The sequence below is a fragment of the Perna viridis genome, chromosome 5 (genome assembly GCF_037379345.1).
Source record: "Perna viridis isolate PV_CMFRI_1.1 ecotype Kerala chromosome 5, ASM3737934v1, whole genome shotgun sequence".
NCBI lineage: Eukaryota > Metazoa > Mollusca > Bivalvia > Mytilida > Mytilidae > Perna > Perna viridis.
Window position 1 is genome coordinate 30,175,001 of NC_142449.1, and position 22,436 is coordinate 30,197,436.

Below are 22,436 nucleotides of genomic sequence, written 5' to 3' on the forward strand. Positions count from 1 at the left end.
TGATAAATATTCGGAAGTAATGCATATTAGTGGCGAGAAAAGAGATTTACAAAAAGGGTCATTGTTTTCGTTAGGAATTTTATTTATAATTTAGTTGTATTCACTAGTTTGTTTTTTTTTTAATAATACTGCTAACACTTAAACGAATTCGCATGGTTAATATTGAATTAAATATTCCTTTCTTAATTAATCATGTATAAGTAAAAACCCGTCTATCCCCAGTCGGAACTTCTCAGACTTTCTCGTTACACAAATACAAAATGTATAAGGTAATAAACCAGGAAGAAAATTAATTGTATTTCGAACAACAAATAACAATAATGGCGACAGGCGTTGTACCGTTGACCTCCGGTGCTGCTTTGACGTGTTCTATTTGTTTGGACAAACTAGTTAAACCGAAAAGTCTGCCATGTTTGCATTTTTATTGTGAACAATGTATTAGTGAGTATATTGTAACCATTGGACGCAAAGCTGGAGAGAAAATTACCGAATATCCATGCCCTGTATGTAGAACGATTGTCACGCCGTCTTATCCGGATGAAGATTCGTCGACGTGGGCATCTTCATTGCCTAGTACTATGTCAATGGTATTGGGAAATGAGCAAGTCGGACCGATTCAACAGGATTGTAATGTTTGTAAGCGCAAGCATGAAACAACGATGGCGTCGAATTGGTGTCGCCAATGCCAGGAGGCCATGTGCGACGATTGCACGTTAAGTCATGGATTAATGAAGATGCTCCTTAAACACAAAATAATCAAGATAGAGTCACAAAAATCATCAGATGTAATTGGGTTAGAAGTAGGGGAAACCTGTTTAGAACATAGGGGAAAGAATATCGATGCATATTGTTTTGATCACGAGCAGCTTTGTTGTATTTCATGTCTTGCACACGATCACCGAAAGTGTGAAGAAGTTAAAACTATTGACGAATTGGTTGATGATGGAGACGACTCGTTCGACCAAATCTTGAAAGATGCTCACCAAGCTACAAAAAATCTACTTGAAAACAGAAAAAGGGAACGGAAAGAATTCGAAGAGTCATTCAAAAACATTGAACGCTCGACTGAAGCTACAGTCAAACTGATTAAAGACAAATTAGATGTTCTTTTGATTTCGTTCATAAAGGAGCTGCATTTGAAACAAGACGAAAGTGTGTATGATGACCAAGATATCAGAGATACCGAAACATTTCTGAAAATGGTTGAAAAAGCATCAGAAACTATTGATAAAATTCGGAATTATGGTACACCTGTGCTGTTGTTTATGGAGATTAGTAGGATTAGAGAAGAATTTCAAAATTCGTTGAATGGATTCATGAAAACTTTGACACAATCAAGAGTGTTTCGTGCAAAATTCAAACTGGGTAATATTTTGGAACAGATGTCTGTTTTAGAGAAAATAGGAAAAGTAGATATTAAAAAATCTGAAAGTGAATCTATAAAAACTTTCAAGAATAAAGTAGGCACTTTCTACGAGAGCCCAATTACGTTCGAAGATGTGAAAGCTACCAGTAACAAAACCATTCGCGTACAACAGTCTGGACTACGTGCTGGTGTCTGTATTGATGATAAAACTGTCGTTGTTTGCTCTGAAAAATCATTTGTTATTAGTGCAATTGACATTGCTTCCGGTCTGACAATCGCCAAAACTGATATAAGGAAGCAACCAAAGAGAATATCTCTCAGTAGTCGTGATAAATGTGTTTACATTTCTGTGGTAGAGGGTGGTCTTGTAAGAATTCCCTTCGACGGCAATTTTGATGAGGGGCGTTTTATTGGTGTTCTTGGGTCTTGTACTGGAGGATTATTTGTTCATAAGGATTATCTTTTTATCATTGTTGAAGACACAATACAACAGTTAAAGGTCGACAAAGTTATGCATGATGTAAATCGCCGCTTTAAGGCTGATGCTAGTTGTGCAGGCCGTGTAAACGATCTTGTGCTAAACTCCGATAACCAACTTATTTATACATCCAGGGATTATAAAGTTGTGTGTGTCTCGGAGGATGAGAAAGTTATATTTTCTTATAGTGATGATAGAATGAAAAAGGTCACGAGCTTAGCTGTCAGTTCTGGTGGAGTCATTTTCGCAGGAGACGAAGTTGGGTGCGTACACGTTATTAGTGGAGACGGGAGACGCAGAAGAACACTAATTGAGAAATGCGAACAGATTAAAAGGGTTTGTGATGTATGGCTTGATAAAAAAGAAAAGCGATTGTTCATTTGTGGGGAACAGTTCATTGAAATTTACAACATTCGAATATAGTGCTGATATTTGATGTGAACAGAGAAGTTGTCAATTGATGTATGTGCTGCCCGCGTTTAAGATAGAGAAAAACCAAAACCAGAGCCATTTCATTTATAATTGATGAATTATTTACTGAAAATCAGTGACAAGTGTTAAATAACTACATGTACTATGATGTAGGTCACTGTAGTCCATCGTATTGTATCTTGAATATTCTTTTTGTCAATAAATTGGTTATGGAATTATTGTTATCAAAAGTTTTATTTATTGATATCAACTGGTAATAGGCGTCAGACTTTCAAAGACTTAAAATATAAAACCTAAAGGAGTCGTAGCTTTCTATTTTATATACAATGTTCAAGGACAGACGAATTGTGATTTATATACCGGTATACTTAAAAAAAAAACTTTCTGCCTTGGAGTTGAATCTTTTATATGGTTATGGTGGAGTGAGAAAAAAAAACAAGAAAAAACTCTGGTTGCACAGTAAATCAAAAACCTGCCACCAGTTTTCACGAAACTTCAATAAAGTTTGTTTCTATTGGTATAAGATTCCTTTGTTTTTTTGTAATACTCTGATATTTTTGTTTTTAAGTTGTGAAACTTAATAAAGTATTGACTTAGAAATGAGTCATTTCACCCTCCACCTTAATCAAAATCCGCAGTAGTGATTCCACTCTCCGAGGAAGACAAAATACTATCTCACTCTTGAAAAATATTTGATAAACCAAACTAGAGAAATTTCGCACCCGAACACCATCTGAAATCACTTTTTGATGTAATGTTATAGGAAGGTTGGGTATCATTTGAAAATACGCATGAAGGAATATTATCAGGGCATAATTTAGGATTCAGTGGATAGGAGAAGTGACGTCTTTCTTGTAGGAGTGATAGGGAGAAGTGAGTCTGGAATGGGGGAGAAATCATACTTCACTGCTAGAAAATTTTATCGTATTGATATGAAGTTGTATCTCAAGGACATATATTCTACTAAATAATACACAAATAAGATAAGTTTAATACTGTAATTCCATATTCTATACTTGCAAATGAATAAGTACATGTATAAATACATGTAAGTAACTTTAATTGAATATAGTATCAGATTGTCACTGAGAGCTTGTTTCTTATGGTAACATGTTCTTATAATCAAAGAATGGTCTGCACCTTCATGTGGTCTCTTCCTGAAAAAGAAAAAAAATAATTCATGTAAATAATCTCTGTTATGACATTATGACGAGTAGACTTGCACAGACATGCATGCACGTGTATATTTACATGTACATTGTTTAGTGGGATTGTTTTCAAACAATTGTTAGTTATAAGTAGAATTGATAAATGAATGACTGCATCTTGATATGGTAGTCTATTATCCAATTAAATTACTTGATTTTGTTATACGTGATAATAGTTAACTTAACTATCTTTATTTTGGCTTTATCAAAACAAAGTGGTGACTTCAGACCCACTTGCACTCTAGTTACGATAACGTAACCCTCCATCCACATGCGTTCCCGTGTAGAAACGGGAACGCATGTGGATGGAGGGTTACGTTATCGTAACTACTTGCACTCATACACATAACTGTGATCTAAGCTGAACATTCCAATTATTAATTTTCTTTTAAAACCATTGAAATCACAGTAAGAGCCTATCATTGAGCAATTAAATTAATTTTTGTTATCAAATCAAATATTTAATCAAGGAACACAAAATGTACATGTACCCTACCTTTTGTGATTGTTTTCCTAGATTATAGAATAATTTATTATCATTGGTTGATGCTAAAAGAAGATAATCCAACAAGCATTTTACATTTAAGTCCATTTAAAGCAGGGGTTTTCTCTCGTGAGTTATTTCAAGTTAATGTTTAAAACGATGGTATTCTAGTAAAATGATGGTATTCTAGTTAAAGTTTTACTTTTTGGAGTTATCGGCCTTTTCATAAAAAAGGGGGAATTTGATTGTTTTCGGTTTTCAACTCAAAAGTACATGCACCTATTTCCATGAAACTGTAGTAAATAATTTATTATTTATTGGTGTACATGTATGAGCTCCTTTTCAATTGTTATCAATTTCTGAACTTGTGTATTATTTTTTTAATAATGTGACTATATTCATACAAAACAATTGCCACCTCTGTGTATGCTCTTAGCTGTGCTGCATGAAGCTTATTTTAAAGACATTGAACATAGTGTTTTTGTGATGGACGATGATTGCGTTTATCGTCATAATTTTTAATTTTCAATCTTCTTTGCTTGGTAAAATTATGTATGTATATTTAATTTACCATAGTGATTCTTCTTGTTTTACGACCGAAAAAAAAGTGATCATTCTGTGGTAAGGCTTTCTCGTAGTCGTCCGGCGTCTGAAGAAATTCGATGTCCGCGCAGATAATAAGGCCATGCTTCACTACCTACCCTATTTTCCCCCTACCCTTAACATGTTATGGCTATTTTGGCTCAAGCTAGATTGTTGCCCCATTAAATCCATGTAAGATATTTTTGAAAAATAAAATAATTTCCCTACCTACCTACCCTGCTGGTAGCAGGAAACGAGACTATATTATGATTTATTATTTTTGGCCTAAGCTGATTGAAAATACACGGATCTCTGTAGAGATAGTGCACAACGAGGGCCCAAACCACACAATTGATGGCTAGGATCGATTTTGCGAGTTGTAACTTAATTGAACTGATTAAGAATTAAATACCTAGAATGAGACAGATACATTTTGTTTCTGATGGCTGGACAATAACTTGAGGAAAGTATATATATATATATATATGAATGCAAGGCTGGGCTTGTATTTGGGGGATTGTGCTTGTTGTCCAATGTTGTTGGGTTGGTACATTGAGTCCTAAATTACACTTCATTAAATTTCACAAGAAAACTAAATGCTCTTCTTGAAATTGTTTGCGTATTTAAAAAATACCTCTTTCCTACTTTGGATATGGTATCATGTAAGGGAAATGGTATTTGCAATTTTCAAAGGTCTTCGCACAGTTTCAATATGTGTCGGAATAGTATGCTGCGTTAAAACATGTTATCATAATCTAAACTCTGAGTCAGACCGGAATATTGTATCCATACTTGAAAACTTAAGCTATAATGTATTTCATTCCTTTAACACTACATTCCATTTTTTTATTCAATATTAGCATTTTTTTTTGCATATTTTAAACCGAATTTTGTATTGAGTTCCTCATTTGGTGATACTGTGCATTAGTACAATGGTTGCATTTTGATTTATTAATGTATAACTGTAGCTTCCAATCAGGCAGGCCAAAAAGTGGTTTAAATTGCTGAAATAAAGAACTTATGTAGCACCCCAGTTAAGGATCATGCAAAATGTGATACATGGTTGGAAAGCCTACATATTTTTATTTTTGATATTTTGTTTGAATTGCCATGATAAACAGAAATAAACATTCATTTTTTTTTCATGTAACCCGTGCTCTTAGGAGATAAAAATTATATAGAATGAACTGTAGATTTCAAAATTAAGGGAGATAACTCTGTAAATGACACTCAAATACAATAGAATCTATTGGATTTTCAATATTGATTATCTCATACGAGCAGGCAGATTTGAAAGAATAATTACACATTTCATAGTACAGACCATAAAACAACTTAATTATAAAAATAAAAATATGTAGCCTTTTTTGGGGTGTATCACATTTTTCAGATTTTACACTATTCTTACAAAGACAGCTACTTAAGTATAAAGAACAGTTAGAGAGCTGTATAAGTGTTTTTTTTTCTTCCAACCGATGGTATTTCTCACCGTCAATGGACAGAAATCATGAACCAACTTTAGGGTGCATATGAACTTTATTCACCATCGAGTATACGGTGATTCTAGGAGTACACCACAGAATGAAAATTACATAAGCAACTGCCATGATTGAACGATCAGAACTTGGAATTTGTCAAAAGTGAAATCTATGCCAGTTGGTTTTATAATTGTGATGGTCTAAGCAGTTCGATACCGGATGTGAAGAACAAATCATCAATAATTAAATTTCAAAAATTTGTTTCTTCATTATTTGTTTCATTTACATGTATCTATAGATTATTTTAATAAATATTCTGTCATAGTGTAAGTTTGGCGAAGTCTAGGGGAGGTAAGGGTATAATGATTTCCGGTATTATACGTCGGATCAAATCAATTTTTTTTCTCACTTTCTTGGAATGGGATTAGATCATCTCGTGCATACCATGAGTGACCGGTTCTGTTACATAAAAATTGCCAACGATAACGCTATAAAATAAAGGTCGTTAATCATTCTGCAAAATTAATTAATTTCCCTGCACCCCTTGCTTCACCAGAGGTGATGGGATGCGACCTGGCGTATGATTGCCTACCAAGAGGAAAATGAGCATCCGTTGTTACCCATGGTACACATTTATGTAAATATGGCGATTTTTATTTGATAATCAGCCTTAGTCTTAACTTGGCCACCCATTACAAAAAATGGAGTCTTGAATTAAAAAGAAAGATAGCTATATAATACTATTCAGGCGCGTAGCTGAGGCCAAATTGAAGTGTAGGCAAAATTACGGCAGGGGGTCTGGGGGAGATAGCGTTTTAGAGCATCATTTATGCCTCTCCTGGATGTACTTTTATCTCCAAAAAAAAAAAATTGGTAAAATTAAGTGCAAGCAAAAGCTTTTTTGCCTTGCTGTTAAGTGTTTTTTTTTTACTTAGTCAAAAATCTTTCGTGTTAACTTTAGAAAAGTACAATAATGTTATCGGGGGCAAATCCGGAAAATCCAAAACTGAAACTTTCATAAAAGGGTTTCCAAGCTACCATTTGCTGATTTTGCCCAATGTTTGCGCATTGCACAAAACTCCCAAACCAAAAAGAGGGAAGGGGAGTTCCGACCCTCTTTACGAGCCTGTCTATGAGAAAACCATTCAAAACTGGAAAAATCGCCGAAAGCCAATTTGGAATTATCGCAAATTTTATATTAGGAATGAAAGAAGGTCATAAGAGATTTCCAAAAATGTATATGATTATGACCAGACTTTGTTCTGTTTTTAGAAACAGTTGTTTTAATCATTAGATGTGTGTGAATTGACAAAATTTTATGTGAAGTTGTTAAATTTATATTCATAGAAGTGGAAAATAGTCATTCATTTAGCCTTATGTGAAAATTGGTTGTGTGCCAAGTTACGACTTGACATTGGTAATCAAAAAGCCTATAAAATTGACATTTTTATATTATCATTGTTGTAATTGAAAGGTAGAAAATGTTTAATATTTGTATGATATGAAGTTTAATGCTGGGCATTTGATATTTTCATATTTTTGTAGGACATTCACCATATTTTGATACTACTTATGATTTTTATAGGTTTATATTATCATGTTTTACCTTCTCCAATATTCTTTACCTTTAAAGCTTAAAAACGAAAAAAGAAACAAGCTCAATTACATGAGGAAAAAAATTGCTTATTTCTCATTTTCACACATCCACCAAATCTTGGCTACTTCAAAATGTCCTTTACTGTCATATCTGAAATGCCCAGCATGAAGTGCTATCTAGTTACTATATAAGGGTGCATCTTATTGGGTATAAACAAGTCACCTGTTAAAAAGTGTTATTTTGGGAAATACAGGGCATTGAAATGTTGTAAAATCGACCATTTGGCCAAAATTCAAGGTCAAATATTTTTTCAAGGTCATTTTTAGAACCTGCATATTCGTTGAATACACATAGCTGAAAGACAATGGTTTAGATTGGGACAATTATAGGCTTAATACCTAAGTTTGGATCTTCTTTTGTATGTCTCAACCATGGAAAGTTACCATTTTTCAAGAGAATTTCCTTCAAACCAAATGGCGGCCATATCTCCGCCATCTTTGATTTTTCGAATAATATGAATTTCTCATGGGGTCCTACCAGATGCACTAAAGTTTATATGCAATTGCCAATATCACTTTCGGACGGTTTTGCATGGTTTTCTCATGCATGGACAGCCTCTGTTAAAACAAGCATTCCACAGTGTCATAATTCAACTACCCCCCCCCTTCCACCACCCCACCCCACAAAAAAGCCATTTTGATACAAATATTTACATTCATATATATTCACTTCACAAAGGTACATATTTATATTTTGTACTGAGCAACTTATTTTTTTTTCAGTATGCTGAAATATGTACTTTCTTGTGATATAAAAAAATATTGAGGAGATAAAAACATCAAATGAATACTCATATTATGGAATGGGATATCCGCCATAAATATGTTAACGCATTTCTATGGCAAATCAAGGTGGACAAAAATCAATATTTTGTAATTATTATTATATTAGTAAATGAATTTTTAATATTAGAAATTCAATATGTAATATTAAAAATTCATTTTCTAATATTACAAATTCCTGATTTAGTAATATTATAAAATATCACACATTTTGTAATATATACAAATCGAATTTGTAATATTAGAAAGTGAATTTGTTATATTAGAAAATGAATTTATAATATTAGAAAATCAGTCACATTTTTTAATATTACAAAATGATTTTCTGATATTAAAAATCGTAACTGAATACGACAAATCCAATTTCTAATATTAGTAAATCAATTTCTCATATTAAAAAATTGTTTTTTAATGTTAAACATTCAATGGAAGTTTTAATATTAAAAAGTGTTTTGTGATATTAAAAATTTAATTTGTAATATTAGAAAATGAATTTGTAATATTAAAAAATCATTTTTTTAATATTAGAAAATACTTATTTTCTAATATTACAAATTCCTGATTTAGTATAATATTATAAAATATCACACATTTTGTAATATCACAAATTGAATTTGTAATATTCGAAAATGAATTTGTAATATTAGAAAATCACTTTGCAATATTGCAAAATCAATCACATTTTTTAATATTACAAAATGATTTTCTAATATTAAAAAAATCGTAATTGAATATGACAAATCCATTTTCTAATATTAGAAAATCAATTTCTAATATTAAAAAAAAGTTTTTTAATGTTAGAAATTCAAGTGAATTTTTAATATTGAAAAATGATTTTTATTATTTAAAAAAGTGATTTGTGATATAAGAAATCTCATTTGTAATATTAGAAAATGAATTTGTAATATAAACATTTGACAAATGAAGAATAAACATGTTACTCATGAGTGATTTTTCACCGGAAGATCGAGGGGTTGGTATAAAAACAGGACGGGCATTTTCGGTACATTTTTGGCTACAACTTTTGTTTTATTTAATGGCATTCAAAAATTAAAAGGATTTCTAAAGAAGAATAAAAGTGTTTTTTGGAAAATGTCGAATAATAAAGCGAAAATCTTGACAGGACAGATTTTGCTGACTAGAAATTTGCGATGAAAAGGGGGACATGTTGATTAATAAAGTTCATTATTCATAAAATGTGTCATGTTTGACAAATAATGTTTACTTATTTTTAAAGCTTATACTAATAGGTACATTTCGATATAAAAATTATTTCATTTGAGTCAGTTAGAGTATAGAAAAATCTTGACAGGACGGACTTGTTCCGTGATACGTGATTTGTGTCGAATCTTGACAGGACGGACTTGTTCCGTGATACGTGATTTGAGTGGTTTTTTTACGGGGTACGGTAAGAAAACATCGAATATCTGGATTTTAATTCATGTCTGTCACAAATCCTTAACATATTCTTAAAGCTTAAACTTTTATGTATATTTTGATGTACGGTGTATATGTTTTTGTAACATGTTCAGAAATCATTTCAGAATTTCACGGGACGAACTTTTTCCAACAAGAAATTTTCAATTTGGTATCGGGTGTGGGAGCAAACAATGTTATTTTTTTCTCTAAGTGATACATGTCTGTCAAAAAAGTTTTACATTCGTTAAGCCTATATTAAACGGTATATTTTGATATAAAAATATTTAATTTTTAGAAAGTTAAAGGGAAAATAACTTGACAAGACGGACCCTTTCTCTTACGTGACTTGTGCAGTTTTTTACGGGGATATGGTAACAAAACAAAATATTTGTCAAAAATATTTATCGGATTCTTAAAGCTGTTACTTCGTTTTGATATATAGATATTTGAAATTAATTTAGAGATAAATCCAAAATCTTTTCGGGTGAAAAATCTTCATTTATCGACATAATTAGACCTATCACATTAATATACATATATGCATTCCCTTCTGTTATTGAGTTAATTTGTGCAGACATCTTGTTATAAAAGATTAACCGAATATAAACAGTGTCTGTCAATTGTGTCTGGTGTAATTGTTTGATGTTTATTTAAGTAGGTCTATCTTTAGTGCTATACCGTGTTTTTTGTCAGGTTCAGCATCAACTATATAAAGTCTTGAAGAGTATTTAATTTATGGGAAAGAATATTCCGATTTCTTTCCTTGTAACATAGGTGTCAGACAAGGAGAAAACTTGTCACCTGTACTGTTTTCAATACATGTCAATGATTTAGAAGACTTTTTAAAGAATCGAAACATTCATGGACTAAATCTTTTAATAGAAGAAATTGAAACTGAACTCTCTCATTTTAAAAATCTTTTCAAAATATCATATGCTGACGACACGGTATTACTATCAGAATTAGAATCCGATCTACAAAAACAACTTGATGCATTTTATGACTATTGCACATTGTGGAAACTTAATGTTAGCAAAAGTAAAGTTATTGTTTTTTTCAAAAGGCAAGATTTAAAAAAAACCCAAGTTTTAAGTACAATATACAATGATGCATCTCTTGATGCGGTTGATAGTTTCAATTATTTAGGAATATTGTTGTCAAGAACAGGTAGCTTTTCAAAAGCGAAAAAGACAAACGTAGAAAAGGCAAATCGAGCCATGTACAATGTTCTACGTAAATGCAGATTACACAACACGACCTATTCTCTTATACGGTTGCGAAGTTTGGGGCATTGAACATAAAATATTGTTATAGAAAGGGCGCATCTAAAATTGTGTAAGACCCTAATGCATGTCAAAAAGTAAATCCCAGATTTTATGGTTTACGGGGAACAAGGCAGATATCCACTGGAAATAAAACTTAAACTGAGGATCATTAATAGAATGCAATGAAAATAAGTTAGACGTCGATATGATCAAATGCAACTATTGTCAAATTTGGTTCCATTCTGCCTGCGTTCTAGACAAAAACGATACTGATGTAGGTTTCTGGGTTTGTCTAGACTGCAGACTCCTTCCATCGAGAGTTCAAAACATTAAATCAATGTTAGAACGATTTATTACTCGATACAATGAGGTCGAAGTGAAACTTGAGAAGAAATCACAAGAAGTAGAAACTCTTCAGCAGGAAAATATTCGCCTCCGAGATAGACTAGATAAAACTGAAAGGCGAAAATCAAGCGAGAAAAAGACTGATGTAAATGTATACAACGATGACGATAGTACAGCAAATCTTACTGTCGATCATACGAAACCTGATACACCTAAAGATGGAACACTACTTGCCGGAAGTTCCGTGATTCGCGATATAACAAAGACCGCCTTTCAATTAGACACTGAACCACTTCGCGTTCGCAGAGGTATAGTGTCGGACATCACAACAGAACTCCTTAGTAAACCAAATGATGAACAGTATGAGAACACTAGTGCTGAGTTCGATGAGGAAACTTTTCGTGATGACTCTTGTTCAGACTGTGCAGAGTAAATGTGAGAACGTTGTAATTGCATCTATCTGCCCCAGATTGGATGACATTTGTGGCAACATTGGACGTGGTAATGTATTACTCCGTAAAATTGCCTCAAATGAAAACCGTTTATTTGTTGAACATAATGACTCTTTCAGATTACCAAACGGTGCTATAAATTGTCTCTTGTATGCTAAAGCTTGTATCCACCTTAATAGAAGAGGTTCAGCAAAGCTTGCCTCAAGCCTTGGTATTAACTGCCAAAGAGACACAACCAGCAGGTAAAGGTAGTAACGGTGGCCTTGCAAACAGCGGTGGACGTTGAAGCTTTGGATGTGGCCCAGCTGCTAGACATTTCAAAGCCTGGGCAGCGCCCCCAGCGTGATTTCCACAACGATGAGCAGGTGCACCCAGACTACAGGCGTCAAAAGGTAAACAACAAAGGTGGCCGTCACAATATGAATAATGAAGGGCGTCAAAATGTAAACAATGGTGGGCGTAGGTGTTGGTTATGTAATGAAGACAATCACATCTCTAAAAACTGTAGGTATGATGACTATATACAATGTAACACATGCATTAGATATGGTCATAAAGCAAAACACTGTAGTTATTAGGTTATTGGCCATATGTCAGTGCCGTACATGGCGACAGTTCAGATTACGTAGAGCCTGTATCGACGAAAAAAAAACCCTGGTAAATGACGTCACCATAGAGGTCTGTAAAATAAACGACAACCTACAAAATCGTCGGTTGATTTCCTAAACATGAGGGGCATCAGGAATAAAATCCACGAGGTAAACAAGTATTTGAATGAGTATACCCCTGATGCTTTGTGTTTAGTGGAGACTTTCATTCCCTATAATGATAAACCCCACGACTTGCACAGTAATTACGTTTGGGTCGGTAAATGTCGAACTGGTTCAAAAGAGAAGGGTGGTTTAGGTATTTGTACTAATTCTAAATTGAAAATTCTTGACGATAATTTTGTTGGCAGTAAGAATGATGATCTAGAACGGCTTTGGATTTTATGTCGCTTAAATAACGTTAAAACGGCTTCGGGCGTATTTCCCAAACGACGGCGTAGATAAGCCTACTACTGATAAATTGTTTTTCGAACTCCAAAAATTGTTCTTTATTTAACAATCTAGGATCCGAAATTTGTCTAACGGGTGATTGCAATGGCAGATGTGTCAGCAAATGCGAGTATACTGGCAAAACGATAGCCACTGGCGGAAAGCAAATTAAAGCTACAACGGAACTAGACTCAATCAGTTTAAAGAAGCTGCTGGCTTAAAACTTGTAAACCTTTTCGAATGTTGCGATGGTGTCTATACCAGAATATTAAATGACCAGAAATCGGCCATTGATTACGTTTTACTCTCGGACGGACTATGCGATGGTGTGAAATCTGTTTTCGTAGATGAGGTAGGTTCTTTAAACCTCCACAGTGATCATGTTATGTTGCGTGTCCAGTTTTCTGAAACATTTGACGGTGCCCCAAAGAAACAGAACCCAAAACGCTTCATGTGGAAAACTGAAGGTGTTGACTGGGATCTTTTCAAAAGAAACATATGTCAGATTTTCAGTGAAAACTGACACAAAACATCTAACGATGTAGATAAAATCTGAGATATTTGGAAGTCAAATGTAAATTCTGCCGCTGAAACAGTCATAAGAAGGGTTCCGGTAGTGAAAAACTCTACATCATTTTGGGACAAAGATCTCGATCGACTGCTTAAAGAGAGGCGTTTTGCGAATAAATTACAACGATTACATGATAAAACGCGACAGCATGATAGGCAGCTCGGCAGACACTTATCGGAGGTTTATAAAAAACGCAAGAACGCGTTACACGAAGCGATTAAGCGGAAGGAGCTAGATAGAAAAGTCATAAGTCTGTCCGTAAAGAATATGCGACAGAACACGAATACAAAGCAATTTTGGAAATTGCCGAGAGGACCACGGGATGACACAAACCCGAGTCGAATAATTGATCCTAATAACAGGGAAGACTATATAGAGGATGAAGTTCAAATTAGTAACTGCCTTACCTCGGTAAAATAGGTAAAGACACAAATGCCAATCCCGTATTCAGATCAATTGTTACTGATCAATTATCTGAGATTGTGAAAATCCGCGGTCGGGGCGAGAATATTTTAACCGTTACTTTTTCATGCGAATCAATAGAAAGTGCTCTACGTTGGCTAAAAGCAGTAAAGACACCCGGTTTTGATGAAATTCCTAACGAGTTCTTGAAATATGGCGGAGATATAGTGATAAAAACGCTTTGCGATCTCTTCACTTTCATATCTGACTTAGAGCAAATTCCAAAAGAATGACAAAAGGGTCTAATAAAACCGCTACACAAGGCTGGGTATATATACGACTTAGATAATTATCGAGGCGTGACTCTTTCGTCCAATTTTTATAAATTGTTTTGGGATCGGTTATTGTTGAATATCTCGAGAAAAATAAAGTTCTTGGCGAGAGTCAAGGTGCTTTCTGAACAGACAGACGCATCGGAGATCAATTTTTTGCTCTGCAGGGCAAGTGTGCCGTGTCACGTTCCGGTAAAGAGCCCATATATTTAGCTTTTCTAGACCTATCGAAGGCATTCGATAGAGTGTGGCGAGACGGTCTATTTGTCAAATTATGGCAAAGCGGTATACAAGGTTAAGTCTGGCGTCTAGTGAAAAACATTTATAGTTGTGTTGAAAATAAAGTTCTTTTTGGAAATATTGAGCCCTCGTGGTTCGATCAGGAATTTGGCGTTAAACAGGGTTGTGTGCTATCACCTACGTTATTCTCGGTGCTAATGAACGACCTGGTTAATATGCTCAGTGAGCATGGTATAGGATTTAGTTTAGCACAACAATTTATAAATTGTCTCTTGTTTGCAGACGACGTTGTCCTCATTGCTAAATCACCACAGGAACTTCAAACGTTACTTCGTATATCTTACGATTTTGCAACTAAATGGAATCTGAAATTCAACCATAAGAAATCCAAAATTCTGTTTGTCGGTAAACGAATAAATCCCGATAGTAACTGGATCATTGGGGTTGACAAAGTCAATGAGGTCAATGAATACAAGTACATGGACTATTATATGAGTAGAACGCTAAAGTCGAATTTCCAGGTAAATAATTTCCTGAAAGAAAAAAATGGAGATTTTAACCGAGTAAGCTTCGGAAATGTTTTGTGGAATTCGGTTGTACGGCCATCTCTGGCACATGCATGCTCCGTTTGGATGCCACTGTCAGCCCTATTAGACAGTTGATAGTACCGCGTATTTCCTTTTTTTCCGAAATGTTTTATCCCCAATTATCAGTTTCCAATAAAACAAACAAACAAACAAAGAAAAAAAAAAAAAAAAAACAACCAACAAACACCTCACCCCATGCACGCATTAATTAGTCTAATTGAATTAAAATTTATAGTTACGCTTTAGAATTACAAAGGCTTACTGTTTCGAAAATTGAATACTTGCGCGAAGTATTTGAAGTAGAGGTGCGAAGTAGAGGCAAATTCAAGACGGTGCTAATATTCCTGTGATCGGTATAGGGAATATAATAAGTTAGAAAAATACTGACATTGGAACTTTCTATGGACAGATTGCACTTGTGGCTATGACTAATTTGTAAATGCAGGAAGGAGTGTGTGGGGTTTTGAAAAATGACCAGTTCCAACTACCACCAATAACGGTTTTGTTTGGGTGTTTTTGTTTTTATTCGTTAAACACCAAAAACGAATTCACATGATAATTATTGAATCATATTCTTTTATGTATATAATTAAAAAAGGAGTTGAATTTCATAAGATCCCAAATTACTTAGCCTTTCCACAGTGGTTTGAATTTTAGTGACAAAAAGCGAAATAAGAGAGTTTAATATTATAGTTGGGTAAGTATAATATCTAACTATATCTAACTCTCTCTTTTCGCTTTTTTTACCTATTGCATCCAAAATTTTCAACTATAACAGGCTTTTGCAGGACCTGGAGATTGACGACTTTAACTTAAAGGCTAAACCAACTGACTATTCTTGGAAAAACTCTCCATTCAAATATGGTCCTTCCGGTCACGTCATTACGGAAGATTTGTCATCGAAAACAATCTAATCTCTCCTCATAGTTCTTTCTAAAGGTCCGAAGTACCGTGAACCGCGCTCCATAAATTGGAATTATAACTTAGAAGTTCTTATGGATGCCGTGGAGGACTACGTAAGAAAGTGGATAAAACGAGAACAAGAAGACATTGATTCTCTGTCAGAGTGGGTAAAGGCTGTGAGTTCTTTTATTTTGAAACGTATGAGAGTTTTAAGTAAGTCAATGTACGGGGTGCCGAATGGGACTCTTGTGGTTTTGTACTCAAAATTCAATTTTGTACAGACAAAAGTGAATTTTGTTCAACAAAAATGAGTTCAGATTAACAAAATTTATAACATACTACAAATTTTCAATTTTGTGTCACAATAGTCAATTCTGTGGCACAAAATTCAACTTTGCGGTACAAAATTCAACTTTGCGGTACAAAATTGAATTTTGTCACAAAAGTCAATTTTGTATGCAAACTAGTTTACAGAATCCTTTGAATATGCAAATGAATTCTCTCATCACGATTTTGTAAGAAGGTTGCTCATTGGATAGAGTCACCGCAGGTTTCCGATTACTCCGAGCAACGCGGGACGGTTAAGGCCGTATTAAGTGAAGTTTAAAAAAATCTTTAAGTTGCATTCTACAATAAGACTGTAATATAATTGCAATTATACGTTTTCTATGAGATTTGTTTGATAAAACAGGTTTCAAAATACGAGATTTTTCTTCTTTCGATTTATTGGGATTTCTCCTGGTGAATCACGTGATCATTTCTCGACATCTTTCAACTCAACTATAAAATGCTTTGGCCGACCTGTTAATCGCAACCAAATTTGTTGAAATTTGACAAGATAACTTGTATTAATGTATTTGTCCCAAATTTTGCTGGAAAAAGATATGGAACTGTCAGACTAGCCAAGAAAATCATATTAGAAATGTGTTGTGCGGTGAAATTTGTTAATCTGTCAGCGAAAGATTTTTTTGTTCCAATATCCCTCAAGATTTTTTGCCAGATACAGATAGATTCCTTATTTCATTCCAATTCTATTTAGCACGTGTCTAAATTTCGTTTCCTTTTTGTTTACAAACGCTCAAATTATCTATCTTTAGATTCAAGATTAAGTGACACACTGGGTTATACGATTACGATATCCGATATTTCTTTCACTTATGTGCTTTATTATAACCGTGCACATTCGTACCTTATCCACTTTATTACAGTGAATGCTTTAAGTTTGTAATACACGTGTACATGATGCTGCACATTTTAAATTCATTTGCATATCCAAAGAATTCTGTAAACTAATTTGCATACAAAATTGACTTTTGTGACATAAAATTTAATTTTGTCTCACAGAATTGACTTTTGTGACAGAATTGAATTTTGTCTCACAAAATTGATTTTTGTGACATAAAATTGATTTTGATTACAAAAAGATCAAGTCCCATTCGGTGTCCCGTACAATGAGTGTCAATGCTGCATCAGTTTTCAAAGAACCCGATGTAGCAAAAAAATTGTCTACTATACATGACAAATATGTTGTCGTTCCAACAGACAAAGTCCAAAACAACGTTGTTTGTGTCTGCAAAACGTATTACATCAAATGTTTATTATGAGAGTTAGACGTAGAAAATAATAGCAGTAATTAGACCTATACTGCTACCACACTCTCCAAAGAAGAGATAGTGGAAAACCATAAATCTGTGCTATCCTTATTTGGTTAAGGCAACATCCCTTCAGCACCTTCGTATGGAGTTTTCATAATTATCACAACTCATACGTTATGCTAGAGCTTGCCGCAACTACGCAGACTTTTTGTATCGCGCTAGACTTCTTATAATTAGGCTTCTGGAACAGGGTTATGTTGCTACAATATTGAAGTCATCACTGAAGGAGTTTTATGGTCGTCATCATGAACTCGTGGTTCGTTGCTGTATATCCATCTGCACCATGACAACTGATTTGTTCAACGCGTTGTAGTTTTCCTTGCCTTATTCGTCTACCCCGACTTGACTTTTTATGAACAACTCGGCGGGTGTTTCTAGAAAAGCAGAGGACGCTTACCCTACCGGTACACCTGTTCCATGCTCCCATTTTTCAGTGGAGTCCGAGTTGCTCATTTATACTTTTGTTACTTTGTATTTATTATATTAGTTATTTTATGTTCGTTGTTGTGTGTGTCTATTTTCAATGTCTGGTCTTTAATCGTCCCTTTGATTTCCTCTAGAATCTTTGTTCCATTGATTGCTCTTTCACTTACTCCAGCAGTGCTTGAGATTGTTTACCAAGCTATTTTCTGGCTTGGTGACATCCTAACCTCTAGCATCTGACATGTTAAAGCCATCGCAAATGTGAATTAGCTTAACATGTGTTTTAAAATATTTTAAGTCTTTTATTTACATAAATGAAGTTTAATCTATACCGGAAATCAAGCGAAAAAATCCTAAATTTCTGTTAAATACTAGAATACATTTGTAATGAAGACAGTTATCAAAGTGACCAGTCATTTTGATTTAGGTCACTAATTTTACGGAATACAATATATTTTTGACAAAACGAACTTAAAGTTGGTAAAGGCAATTCGTTGGTTAATTTAATATGTTCGTTTCGCAAATTTTAAAATCCGTAATTTTGTCAACCTGAATTACACATTCAAAGAGCTGAAAATCCAAATGTGAAGTTCATTTAAACTGCTTTTACAAAGGATTTCCAGGATTGCTGGATTTTCTAATCAGTTAGGTCATTTGTTTTTCTTCAGTTTGTTCACCTTCTCCGTGTTATGGTAAAGAAACCGTACAAATGTTTTAAATGGTAACTATCTTACTATAATTCTGCCGATTTCTAAGAACGTCGGAACGAGCGGTATGCAATATATCGCTCGGAAGTAAGAGGTTTGGGGTATGGAGGAACGGAATTCCGACCTCTGACGTTGTAGGAGTACTATTTCACTAAAATCTGACTATATAAATAACTCTTTTTTCGCTTTTTTTTCACTAAAATTAATACGACTATCTAACTATATTTAACTCTCTTTAATCACTTTTTTCACTATAAAATTCAAACGACTGTCACGCCCGCTTATCAATCAAAGATAATGAACCAGGAAGAAAATAATATTTCGAACCATAGATAACAACAATGGCGACAGGCGGTGTACCGTTGACCTCCGGTGCTGCTTTGACGTGTTCTATTTGTTTGGACAAACTTGTGAAACCTAAAAATCTGCCATGTTTGCATTCCTACTGTGAACAATGCATTAGTGAGTATATTGTAACCATAGAACGCAAAGCTAGGCAGAAAATTTCTGAGTTTCCCTGCCCAGAATGTAGAACTATTGTCACGCCGTCAAACCCTGACGAAAATTCGTCAAAATGGGCAGCCTGTTTGCCCTATATGTCTTTATTACTAGAAGAACTGGAAGAAGAACAAGTAAAGCCGATTCAACTGGACTGCGATGTTTGTAAGCGCAATCAGGAAACAGCAATGGCGTCGAATTGGTGTTGTTTATGTCAAGAAGCAATGTGCCAGAACTGCAATAAATATCATGGCTTAATGAAACTGTCATTAAATCATAAGGTAATTGAAATAAAGCCACAAAATGTATCAGGAGTAATTGGGTTAGATAAAAGTAAGGATACCTGCTCCGTGCTTAGTGGCAAGACTTTCGATGCCTATTGTTTCGAATTGTTTCGATCACAAACAATTTTGTTGTATTTCGTGCCTTACGCATGATCACAGAAAGTGTGATGATGTTCACACAATTGACGAACTGATTGCTGATGGAGACAAATCGTTCGAAAAAGCATTGAGAGACATTCATCTAGCTACAAACATTCTACTTGAAGGCCAAAAAAATGAAAAAAAAAAAGGGTTCGAAGATTCATTCAAAAATATTGAACGTTCGACTGAAACCACAGTCAAACTGATTAAAGACAAATTAGATGTTCTTTTGATTTCATTCATAAAGGAGCTGCATTTGAAACAAGACGAGAGTGTGTATGATGATCAAGATATTAGAGACACGGAAACATTTCTGAAAATGGTTGAAAAAGCATCAGAAACTATTGATAAAATTCGGAATTATGGTACACCTGTGCAGTTGTTTATAGAAATTAATAGGATAAGAGATGAATTTCAAAATTCTTTGAATAAATTCATGAAAGCTTTGACAAATTCGAAGAGGTTAGAAGCAAAATTCACAGTTGAAAATGTTTTAGAACAGATGACGCTTGTGGACAACATAGGGAGAGTAGAAATCGATAAGTCTGAAAGGAAATCTGTTCAGTCTTTCAAAAACCAAGTAGGCTCTCTCTGTGATATTTCGTTCGAAAATTTGGAAGTTACGGGTAATCGAACAATACGTTTTGACCAGTCTGGACTTTGTGCCGGTGTTTGTACTGATGATAAAACTATCATAATTTGCTCAAGATCACCAAATGCTGTTAAAGCCGTTGATCTTGATTCGGAAAGAATTTTAACTGAAATTTATATTCAAATGCAACCAAAGAGAATATCGTTTAGTAATCGTGATAGACTGCTTTATCTTTCTGCACAAGAAGGTGGTATTGCAAAAATTCCCTTTGACGGCAAATTTAAAAAACTTTATACCATTAAACATTGTTCTAATGGTCCCTTCAACGGGGGCATATGCGTTCATGGGGATTACGTCTATATAGTTGTTGACGCTACGATACAGCGATTGAAAACAAGCGATGCTAAACAAACCCTGCAGCGTTGTTTCTGTGTTGATACAAGATGTATAGCATCCGTAAACGGTCTTGTTATGAGTAAGGAGAACAAACTCATTTATACATCCAAACATTATGTTACATGTACTAACCTAGGTGGAGAAGTGCTGTTTTCTTACAAAGACGATAAAATGAAGAAAGTCACAAGCTTAGCCGTCAGTTCGGCTGGTTTCATTTTCGCAGGGGACGAAGATGGATGTGTACACGTCATCGACGAAGATGGAAAACGCAGGAAAACAATTATTGAGAAATGCAAAAATATTGAAACGGTTCGTGATATATGGCTAGACAAAAGTGAGAAGCAGCTGTTTGTTTGTGGAAACGAATTCGTTGAAATTTACAACATTTGCATTTGATGGACAAACAAATGATTGGTACACAACATAATTCTTTATCGCTTTATCTGTGTATAGCTGTTTAGGTTACCCCCACCCTTAATGAGCATGTAAGATTTCTTTTTTGAACGTTTTCGTTTATCTCTGATCATTGTCATTAGCCGAATAGCTATGCAGTAATTGTTTTACAAAATAGTATATATATGATCCCCCATGATCTGGTCAACGGGGCGGTTATTTTGAAAATCTTAAATTTAAAAAAAAAATACATTGATTTCGTTTTGTATAAAATGAAAGTTCCGGAATGATATAATTTGAATGATTAAGTAACTAACTAAAATTAGATCTAGAATTATTGCTCCATTTTATTACATTATGTAGGATATAACAACTCTTCATTTTATCTTTTACTGTCGTATCAAGCTGTGCCCTGCAAAGCATGTTTTAAAACGATGTTTTAATTTGTTTCGTCATTTCCCATAAAAAGTGGTAACAATATTTAAAAATTTAAACATAGAAACTAGTTAAAAGAACTTTGTAGGGAAATTATTTTATTATTTTATTTTTTTTACATTTAGCCAATACAAAATGTAGTTAATGGGGAAATAATCTAGACTTTAACGGTGCTTGAGCCAAAATGGCCGCATTTTTAGGCAATAAAAATAAGGTAGGTAAGGTAGCAGGAAACAGACATTTTATTTTTTGCCTTAATAGCACATCATTATATGTAGTAACACATATTCACTTAAAAACTTTATGGCCAAATGAAAAAAATGGGTACGTGTTTTACTGGACAGAAAACAAACTTCTAACCGATCAAATAACAAAATACACAATTAAAACGAAGTTCAGCAAGCTGAGCTCAACTATAGAACTGCGAATGAGTTCACGAATGGGACAACCATTTGCTTGGAATTGAATATTTTGACTCGTACCTTTTAAAGCATATACTTCTTCACATACATTTATGAAAAAAATGATGCATGTGAAAATAAACATTTTGAACCAAGCTTTAACCCCGCCTCAATACCAAATGGTGTTCAGGCAAGGGAACAGACAAACAGGCTGACTCCTATACCTCGGTATTGGTGGTATAATAATGTATAATACAGACACCACTGGTCGGACACTAACCAAACAGTCAGTTTCCCCAGTCTGTGGACATCTTGTTAATAATGAATTTTTGTGGCGTTTGTACAAGAAAACAGTACACTTAACACAATCAAATGCTCGTTCCACAAATCATAAAACAACATTTTTTTTTATAATTTGGAAAAATACAGCAGTGAAAAAGTTTCATGGGGCACAGACTGATACGACTGAACAATAAACCTTAGGGCCATTC

The 22,436-nt window shown here is 34.2% G+C and overlaps 2 protein-coding genes across 2 annotated transcripts; both read left to right on the top strand.

Moving 5' to 3' along the window:
• Window positions 1–283: 283 nt before the first annotated feature.
• Window positions 284–2,494, top strand: LOC148617025 (uncharacterized). Its single transcript, XM_088584291.1, has one exon. The coding sequence runs from the start codon at window positions 321–323 to the stop codon at window positions 2,265–2,267; it is 1,947 nt and encodes a 648-aa protein (XP_088440417.1). The 5' UTR covers window positions 284–320; the 3' UTR covers window positions 2,268–2,494.
• A 17,055-nt stretch (window positions 2,495–19,549) lies between these two features.
• LOC148617026 (uncharacterized) lies at window positions 19,550–21,249 on the top strand. The gene has a single exon (XM_088584292.1). It carries the CDS (start codon window positions 19,676–19,678, stop codon window positions 21,110–21,112), a length of 1,437 nt encoding a protein of 478 aa, XP_088440418.1. The 5' UTR covers window positions 19,550–19,675; the 3' UTR covers window positions 21,113–21,249.
• The last annotated feature ends 1,187 nt before the right edge of the window (window positions 21,250–22,436 follow it).